Raw genomic sequence first — 9,852 nt, forward strand, 5'->3', positions numbered from 1 at the left:
GGGAGAGCGCGGCTCGCCACTCTGCTGGCCCCACCATACACTGCATTTTCACTTTATATTACGGTTATTCTCAAAGTGCACGCAAGTAGAGAGAATGCTGCAGCGCTCCTCCGCGACCCCCCCCCGCCCCGCCCCGCTGCGCCCACCCTCCCCCAGGGCCCTCCCCCAGCTGCAGGAGTGCGGGCGCCAGGGGCGCAGCACCGAGGCCGGGTGCGGGCCGCGGGGGGCGGGGGCGGAGCGGGGGCGGGGCGGGGGCGGGGCGGGGGGCGCCCTCCCAGGGACTCCGGGCGCGCGGGCCGGGCGCCGAGCGTCAGTCTCCGCCCTGCAGCCCGGAGTGAGCCCGCCGCGCCGCAGCTGTCCGCCCGCCCGCCGCCCGCCGCCCGCCGCCTCGCCATGCCCAACTTCGCCGGCACCTGGAAGATGCGCAGCAGCGAGAATTTCGACGAGCTCCTCAAGGCGCTGGGTAAGCGGGCGGGCGGGTGGGTGCGCGCCGACGAGGACGAGCGGCTCCGGGGTGCCCGGGCCCGCAGGCTCCGGGACCGGCGCAGGCGGAGGGAGTCCCCGGGGCGAGGGCGAGGGCGAGGGCAAGGGGAGCGTGCCAGGGCCACCCCGGGGCGGCGGTGAGGGGAGCCCCGAAGCCGCGCGCCATCCCCCCACCCCCCGACGGCTCAGCCTGTCTGCGCTGGGCCAGCGCGAGGAGGACTCTCGCTGGGGTCCAGGCAGGAGCAGGGACTTGCCATTTGGAGGCTCGCTGTGAGGCCGGGCCCGGCCACGAATTCATCGCGCTGCGCAGGGAAAGCCACTTGCCCTCGCTGAGCCTCAGTTTCTCCTCCCGGAAATTGGGGCGAGGGTTAGGGGAGGCGTGGTACGCTTTGCGGCCGGGTCTCGCGGCCTGGGGTCCGGTGGCGCAGCCCTCGTTGCCCTGCAGGTGTGAACGCCATGCTCAGGAAGGTGGCGGTGGCGGCGGCGTCCAAGCCGCACGTGGAGATCCGCCAGGACGGGGACCAGTTCTACATCAAGACGTCCACCACCGTGCGCACCACCGAGATCAACTTCAAGGTCGGCGAAGGCTTCGAGGAGGAGACGGTGGACGGACGCAAGTGCAGGGTGAGGCCCCAGAAGCGGGCGGCGTTCCGGGCGCGCCCCCTCCACGCCCCGGGCCGCCGCAGCCCAACGCGCCCCTGCCTCCCCCTGCAGCTGGGGCGTGCTTCCCTTGCAAGGGCGGGCAGAGAGGGTTTGCAGAGAGGGTTCTTCGTGCGAGCGGCTTGCCCTGGGCTCGGGAGAGGGGCCTCCCCAGCGCGCCCCCACCCACCCCGAGCCGCCTCCTCCGCGCTCACAGCTGCTCCCGGAGCGGCGGGGAACCCCGGGCGGCGGCGTCCGCAGCGGGTGCGGGATAGGGTATGGATGAGGCTGTGGGTGCAGGCGCCGGTACCGGTGCGGGTGCGGGCGTGGGACCGCGGAGGTGCGGGCAGGCGTGTGGATGAGGCTGCGGGTGCGGGTGCGGGCGCTGGTGCGGGTGCGGGTGCGGGGCGTGCCGGTACGACGCGGGCGGGAGGTGGGTGCGGGGCCACGGGGGCCGTGCCGCAGCCACGTCTTCTGTCAGCCACGTCTCCTGTTGCAGGTGGAGCACCAAGCCCGCCCGTGCCCCCCCCCAGCGCCCCCTCGGGGTCCCCGATCCCTGACACCCCCCCCCTCCCCGGACACCCTGGATCCAGTTTCAGCAGCCTTGTGAGCCAGCAAGGTCGACCTCTCCGTGCGACCCTCAGCCTGGTTTCTAACGGGAAAGGCGGGATCTTTACAAAAGCAAGGCAGATTCTGGCTGGGAAGATGGATTAAGTGCTTTAGTCCTCAAGGGCCAGAGTTTTGCATTTCTATGTATATTGGCCCCAGGGATGAACCAATGGAGTGAAGCAGCGGTTGTACATTCCTCTCTTAGATGGGCAAAAATTACATCTGGTTGAATAGAATGGTCAGTTAGTCCTGTATTTTGAGCACAGATGGAAAAATTGTCGCTGCTGCTACCACTTATTTAAAAAGTGACAAGATGTCTCCCTCTCTTTCCCGTGTGAAAAACAAAGAAATGCTAATAATGTTCCAGAAAGTGAGGAATTAAGTCTCCCCTTCCCTAAGTGGTGCCTGTCTGATCTGCGGAGTGGGACTCTCTGGGCTCTGGATTTGGGAGGAGGACACACAGACACGGCCACAGGAGCTGGCCCACAGAACCCGAGTGGCCAGAAAGCCATGTCCAGGCTTAGAGCTGGCAGAATCTGAGCTGCTCGCCACTGCACTGTTAGAAAACACAAAAGAGTGGTTGGGGGTAGTAAGAGTGAACATCTTGGAATCATGGGGAGAAGGCCTGACAATTGGCAGAGCTCAGGTGGGGACATCCAGCTACGGCCAGAGATGGTGATTCTGGTAAAAATCAGGTTCACACGCCGGCCTGGCAAGTGTCAGAAAGTAAATATGTGTGCATCCCGAATCGGTCTCCCACCCCAATGTCGAGCACTCTGTTTTGTGCAAACTGGGGAAAACCCCACCTCCCACCTCCAGGAGCATCAGATTGTTTTGTCTTTGGGACCTAGCCTGGAAAGTGGTTGTGTTTTTATCCTTAGAGCTAACGACACTTGGGTTTATCAGAGCAGCGAGTGTGCTGCATCTGATGTGTGCACACAGAGAGGAGGGTGTTATCCCCAACTCTGTGCAGTGGAGAGGGCTTTGGATCTGCTGGCTGTGGTGTCTGAGTGGTCCTACAATAGTACAGTTGATGGGAAAGTTCTTGTCCTTAATACCCCAATTGCTTGAAGTGATAGTCCATTCTGACATAAATTAATCACTGCGTGCTGTAAATGTTATTACTGGAGATGTAAAGCATGCCTCAAGCGGTGCTGGTTCCCCTGAGTGTGTGTGTGTGTCTGTATGTGATGGGGGAAACTTGGGGGGATACAAGGTAATATTTATTCCCCATAAAACCTGTGATCGGCTGCCTCTGAATCTGTGGACTCCATAGGGCGCAGCAGAGGGCTCTGTGCCCTGCTGACGGGGACCATGTGCTGCTTCTCTCCATAGCAGTGACTCTCCGGAGCTCACTGTTATCTCTATTCCTGCTGCCAAGACTGTAATTAATGTCACTAATGGTTTTCCTGCCCACAGAGTTTGGCCACTTGGGAGAATGAGAACAAAATCCACTGCACACAAACTCTCCTTGAGGGGGATGGCCCCAAAACCTACTGGACCCGTGAGCTGGCCAACGACGAGCTCATCCTGGTGAGGTCATGGACCCCTAAATCAACCCCACAGCCCTAGATGATGCCTACAGTGGGCCACGCAAATGCTTTACCCTGGGTTAAAATGTGAGCGGAAAGCTCGAGGTGACAGTTTAGGTCACAGGCAATCATCATTCCATGGTGTGGTTGGGAGGAGCGTGGATCGGGGGCACAGCAGGGCTATGACAGGCTGCAGTGTCCTCCCTGTGCATCCAGTGGAGCCTTGGTGGATTCTCCGAGCTGGCCTCCCCCTTGACCCTACCCTGGCTGTGAGGCCCCAGGGATTTTCACTCTGCATAGGGATTTTTCCCCCCTTCTCACTCCTCATTTTGCTGCCAGGGAAAGATTTCAGGAATTTTAGCACGTCAGCACTGGGAGCCTCAGAGAGCATTTTTACCCTTAGACTTACCAACAACGGAGGCCTTCAGGGGCCAGGCGAGTTGTGCTGATGGGGGAAGGGTCTGAGTGAAACACCGTGTGGGGCTAGGGGAAGGGTGGGCCCCACCTGAAAGGCATTCAGATTAAAACATTTTAAACATTCCTGGCCACACAAAATTCACCTGGTGAGGCCAATTTAGAAACCCCCACCGTTTAATCACACACCTCCTTGTCCTTTAGGTGTGGGGGCAAAGGAGGTTGGCCAGGACAGGGGAAGGCTCAGTTTCTTCTTTTGTGTTTCAGAGTAGACCAGGCTTTCCCTGCAGCAATCCCACCCCTGCCAGACCCACACACATGCATGCACGCGTGTGCACACACACACGCACCAAGTGTACACGCACACACATGCACACACACGCAAGAAAAGGGAAAAGCTGTGTGGGTAACCAGGAAATGATATCCTTTGTTCTCCATCAGGCATATTGTTACCATGTTCCCTCCAGGACCGCCTGAGGCCCCATCTTAGCAGTGTTGGGGAGGGAGCCTGCAGAATGGGGTAGCCTCCCTGTGTGACCTGGGCGTGGCTGCTCCCTCCCAGGGGCTGTAGAGTGAGGGCTGACACTAAGTCTGATCACCCGGCTGCTCTCAGCCCTGAAATTGCACGTTGATCCTGAGAGCAGACCCTGAATGGAGTCATCTCCATTAGTTTAACTGGGGCTGTTTGATCTTAGGCTCTCCTCTTGTCCTCCTCTGCCGGATTTCATTTTGAGCACTGTCTGCTTTCATAGAGAAGGGGACTGGCTTACTTTGCAACCTGGTGAATGCTGTTTCTAGGAAGGAATACTTGATGGGATTGGAGGAGGAGTTTGAGGCTGAGATGTGGAACTTAGAGAAAAAGGAACAGAACAAAAGGTTCACTGGTACGAGAGTTCTGGAGCATGGCTGTGGGTTGAGCAAGCTTGGCTTGCCACGAGAAAGTATGATTTTATTAACCTGGTAACATGCAAGCAACCAGAGCACACTGCTGCATGGTGCCTCCCTCCCCACCTCCACCCCTGCATCCTTCCCTGGCTCAGCCGACCAGACAACCCTCAAAGGGCGCATTAATCCTTGGCATTTGAGACCTGAAATACGGGCTTTTATTTCAAGGGTTGTTATCGTTAATAAATCCAAAACGCAGGGAGATGCCATCTCCTTATAACAAGAGGCAAATTATCCTAGTTAAGTTGAAATAAGTGCTCCCCGTGCCAACAGTAAATTGTCCCCCGGGGGCTGTAAGCTGCCTTCCGTGAAAACAGAGTATCTTCCCTCAAACCACCCTGGAACATTTCTAGAGTTTCTTGCAGGAGTCTTTTAGTACGGGTGCTGGCTGAGAAAGACGTTTCAGATATGGTTGGAAATGTGATTTCTTCTTGTGTCGGGCTGTGGGAGGTGTCAGATACGAGGATGGTCAGATCCATGGAAGGAGTCAAACCCCAAACACTCCATGGTTGTAGAGCTGAGACGTTGGCACATCTAGAGGTGAATGATAGTGGGAACCCTTGCCTTCCTCCCAGCACAGAATCAGGTGCAGACGGAGGAGGTGTCCAGAGCAAGTACACCTGGGCCAGTATGAGCAGGTAGCTCCCTGCTTGGAAAAGGAGTTGGTGATGGACATTTGCTTCTGAGTATCACTCATGACTAGTATTTCCCTGAGACACACATTGGCATAATATCTTAGCACCTGCTCCTTGATTGCCTCTCAGCTTGATTGCCAGCTGACAGGCCAGGGCAGGCAAAGGTCCAGGTCTGTCCAGGCGCTCAGCCTCTCCCAGGCCTCATGCCCCTTTGAGAACTGCAGAGCTAGGGATGCTCCTACTGAACGGTGTACATCTGCAGACATGCCTGAATCAGATCTACAGAACAATTTTGATTTTTGGTTTTGTTTGTGAAACAAACATACTGAACTGCCTGTGGGAGCCCAAGAGAGCAGGCCTGTGAATAATTGCTAGTTTGGGGGAGTTTTGATAGTTTATTTACAGGCCACACCATTTTAGGGGCCAGAAGAAAAACCTCCATCTGTGGAATGGTTTGTGCCTACAGCACAGCAAACAAAGAGCCGTAAAATTTTAGCTGGAAAGAGACTTTGGGATCATCCTGTTGGATTCCACCCGTCTGAAACCCTTCCCTTCCACTCCAAACCAGCAAGAGGCAGGGCAGTGCCCAGTGTGCCAGCTGTATGCTGCAGAGCTAGGTCTGGGAGCCAGCACTGGGCCTTTACAGCTCAGACCAGTTTTCTGGCTTGTGGGTGACTTGAGGGTGGGCAGCTGCTCCCTGGAAGGTGCTTCTGCGCTCTCCTCAACAAGGCCCCATCTCACTGGTCAGCACAGGACCCTTGCTCTCCTGAAGTCATGTGAAGGGACAGAGCCACTTTAGAAATGTCCAGTGTGACATCTCCCCCTTTCAGTTCAAATCAAGTATTTATGTCAGTATTCACAGGCTCCAGAAACAAAGGGAAATTACATAGAATTCTACACCACAGCTGCCTCTCTGCCAGTACAGAGCTTAAGGGAGGAAAAAAAGAAAAAGAAAAAAAGACCTTAGCAGTTAGCATGAACACATGGCACAGGAAATTGAATGTCTGTTACAAAGAGTCTTTAACGGGGCCGTAAGCGGCCTTATTAGTGATATGCTTTAAACATATCTGCACAGGCATCTGCTCTGATTGCTTTTCCTTCTCTGCAGACGTTCGGCGCCGATGACGTGGTCTGCACGAGAATTTATGTTCGAGAGTGAAGGCGGCCGGCTTGCTCCTGCTTTGGGGGTGGGATGCATGTTCCCCTGAGAAATGTCCTTAGGTCTGAGTTGCCGGGACCTTCCCTTACCCTGTTCTCCCCATGCCGGTGGTGTTGTGCCTCCCCCAGAGCCCTGTTCTCCCTGTGCTGGTGGTGTGGTGCCCCCCTTCCCAAAGCCTCTGTGCCCCTGTCCCTGGTGCTCTGTAGTTTGGCATCTGCATGGTTCCACCCATCATTAAACTGGTTGGCCACATTTCAAGGCTCTTCCTTTCCTTGAGCTGCCTCTTCCGTTTCAGCATGGGTTACTGTGCACCTGCGGTCCTTGGCATTGCACTGCCCTGTGTGGTGTCTTCAGTGTCAGCCTGCTGCCTGGGTCCCCTGGGTGGAGCACACAGGCTCCTTCCAGCTGGATCTAGACTGAGATCCAGGTGTGTTTGGGCTTCACAGCGTTGTCCACTAGAATTAGTCTGTGTCCTAGCAGGAAAGGGAGGGTGCATTCAAAAGGTATATTGAGGGTATCCCAGAATAAAGGGATATTTTACATAGGCACTGACATGGATAGGATGAAGAGGATCAGAAAGGATGGGGTGGCCCTCAGACTAGCAACAGAGGAGCTGTTACCTGCTGCGCCTGCAAACAGAAGGCACACAGAACCCCAGATCATAAGAGCTATAGCCCAGGGGAGAGGCCACCATATAGGAGCTGTGGCCGTGCGTGGAGGAACGTAGCCACTGTCTAAACCATGGCCCTAGTGACATAAGGGGTGGGAGTAGGCGTGGAGTTTGCCTTGGAACTACAGGGTTAAGTATCCTGACCTCCCAGCTTTCCATCTCTGATCTACCCGTGCTGCCCACTGGCCACACCCAATTGGAATCCAAGGGCCGGTGAGGTGCTGTCCTCGAGAGTCACCCTCCCTGAACACTGCCAGGCACAGAATGGATCTGAACATGTACGTGGACAACACTCCACAGTTGCCAACTCTTACATTTTAAAATCAGGAGATTTCACATAAAAATCTAGATTTCTGCTTCCTTAGGAGAAAAATTGGGAAAATCTGGCATCCCGGAACTGACATTCCCACAGGGCTAACAGCTTCCCCCCACCTTTTATGTGGACCTTGTATTGTCTACCTCCCCATGGTTCCTGCCTCATGTGTGTTGTTTTCCCAGCTTGGGCTTATCTCTGCTCTCCCAGGTACATGGGTTCTTGGCGAAGCCAGGCTAGAGTTAGCTGACCAACATGTGCAGGGATGGATGAGGCCAGGAGACAGTGACCCCCAAAGAGCTCACAGTCTCACGGGGCAGATTATCTAAGGGCCAGGCACCACAACCTGAGAGTAAATGAGGACACGTTTACCTAAATCCTCACACTTCTGAAGTGCAGGTCCCCACAGTGCTCTTGCAGAACTTCAAACTCTCCCAGATACTCTGTTGCTTACGTGGAACTGTGTGGGGGAGGGGGTCTTCTCCTGAATCTTGGAACACAGCTCACATCCTACAACCTGCAGTCTAGGGATGGTCTGGGCTGTGCTGCCCTCCATGCACACCAGCAGCTCTGGTAGCAACTGTTTCTCAGCCCCATCCACTAGGCCCTGGTGTATCAGAGCAGGCCTGGATTATGGGTAGAAGAGAGTCTAACACTGGGCTATACACTCTCTCCAGGACCCTGAGTGACCTCTGCATGTCCCAGAACTTCTCAAAACCCTTCATGGGAACAGCCTGAGTGCCACCTGGACAGTGGGTACAGACACCATGACATACTTAACATTTTGCTCCAGGTCCACACTCAGTCCAACATGAGTTTCCTATAGCAGAGAGCAAGTGTTAGAGGTATTGCTTGATGGCTTCCTGCAGGAAGGGGGTCAAGTTGGGCCTGTAAGGATAGGGAGCACCTGCCTGGTGTGCGGTGGAGAGGAAGGCTGCATGGATGGCTAACCTGCACAAGGATGTCAGACTAGAGGGAGGTGAGGGGCCCAAGCTGGGCACAAAAGAAAGGGTGAAAGTCAGGTCGGCATAGAGACGGGGCTGGCATGTCTGTACTGCACTATGGGTGCTGGGAGCTCCGCAATGGGGACGGACAGAGCGAGGCCTCAGACGTCTTGGGGTATATACTTCTGGGCTCTTCTCCTGATCTAGCCCAAAGGGCGCTACTTGGCCCCTTGGGGCAGGTCCGGGTGGAAGGGCAGGTGCAGGAGGGCCTTCCCCTTTCTCGACCGGGATTTAGGGTGTCTCCATCACGTTCTTTAGTCACAGGGCACATGGGGCACGTGGGCACACATGTGTCCTTCTCTTTAGGGGGTGGGTGGGGTGGGGAGGCCAGAGGGAGGGAGAGTCCCCGGCGACTCAAGGCTGAGCGCAGCGCCCGACGTGGGGCTGGACGTCCCCACCCTGACGTCGGGACCCGAACGGAAATCGAGTCCCAGGCCGAGGCCCCAACGCGGGCACCTCTGGACGCCTGGGTCACCCGCAGCACGTGCACCGTGTCCCCATTGACTCTGGAGCGCCGAGCTCCCCAGAGCCTGGTGCACACACACTGCCTGGCACATACGGGGGACGAAAACCCACGCGGTGTCACTGTCCTCAGTCATCTACAACACTGCTCCCAACTCACTGCCGCCCTCGCATCCCCGCGCTCGAGCTCTGGGAGGTCCAACTCCGCCCGGCATTCAAGGCCCACCCCCACCCCCACCCCCTGCTTGGCCTAGCCAGGCACAACAGAAAAGGCAAGGGCTACCTCCTGGGCACACCTTCAGGTTGCCAGTGCTAGAAACCGAAACACAGCCAACCTCGGCTCCACGGCAGCACCGGCAAACCTCGACGACACCGGGCAGGTGGGGCCGCCACGAAGCCAGACCCTTCAACTTATCCCTCCATTTTGGTTCCTGCGCAGCGGTCCGGTCACATGACCGCCCGAACCAATCACCGCTGGGGGCGGGGCGCCCAGAGCGCATCACGTGACCACAGCGGGGCGGGGCAAAAGTGTGGGCGGAGCCAGAAGGCGGCGGTGGGGCGCCCCCCGGGATGGCTGGGCCATGGGGTTTGGGGTGAAGGGTCAGTATGCTGGGCTGGGGTTCCCCGACGCCCGTAAGCCCTGCTGTGCGGCGCCGGTCCGAAGTTGCTCCTGCGTCTGGGCCTTGGCTGGTTCGCGTTTCCAAGACCCGAGCCCGCCCGCTTGGGGCCCCCTCCCCTGCCCCCTCCCGCCTCTGTGGCCCCGCTGCCTGGCCCCTCCCCTCTGCCTTAGCCCCTCTGGCGGGGTCTCCCACTCTCTGGCCCCGCCCTTCCGGCCCAGGCCCCGCCCCTCCGGCTCGGCCCCGCCCCTCCGGCTCGGCCCCGCCCCTCGGGCCCTGGCCCCGCCTCTCTGGCCCGGCCCACGTGGTGCTCCGTAGTACCTGCGGCTTGTCTGACTGCTGGAAGAACCGAGAGTCCCTGGGCCCTGTC

The 9,852-nt window shown here is 57.6% G+C and overlaps 1 protein-coding gene across 1 annotated transcript; it reads left to right on the forward strand.

Moving 5' to 3' along the window:
- Positions 1-331: 331 nt before the first annotated feature.
- Positions 332-6,668, forward strand: CRABP1 (cellular retinoic acid binding protein 1). The gene is made up of 4 exons (XM_041752892.1): positions 332-463; positions 929-1,107; positions 3,151-3,264; positions 6,366-6,668. The coding sequence occupies exons 1-4, from the start codon at positions 394-396 to the stop codon at positions 6,414-6,416; spliced, it is 414 nt and encodes a 137-aa protein (XP_041608826.1). The 5' UTR covers positions 332-393; the 3' UTR covers positions 6,417-6,668.
- Positions 6,669-9,852: the final 3,184 nt, after the last annotated feature.

This window comes from Vulpes lagopus, chromosome 4 (genome assembly GCF_018345385.1).
Source record: "Vulpes lagopus strain Blue_001 chromosome 4, ASM1834538v1, whole genome shotgun sequence".
NCBI lineage: Eukaryota > Metazoa > Chordata > Mammalia > Carnivora > Canidae > Vulpes > Vulpes lagopus.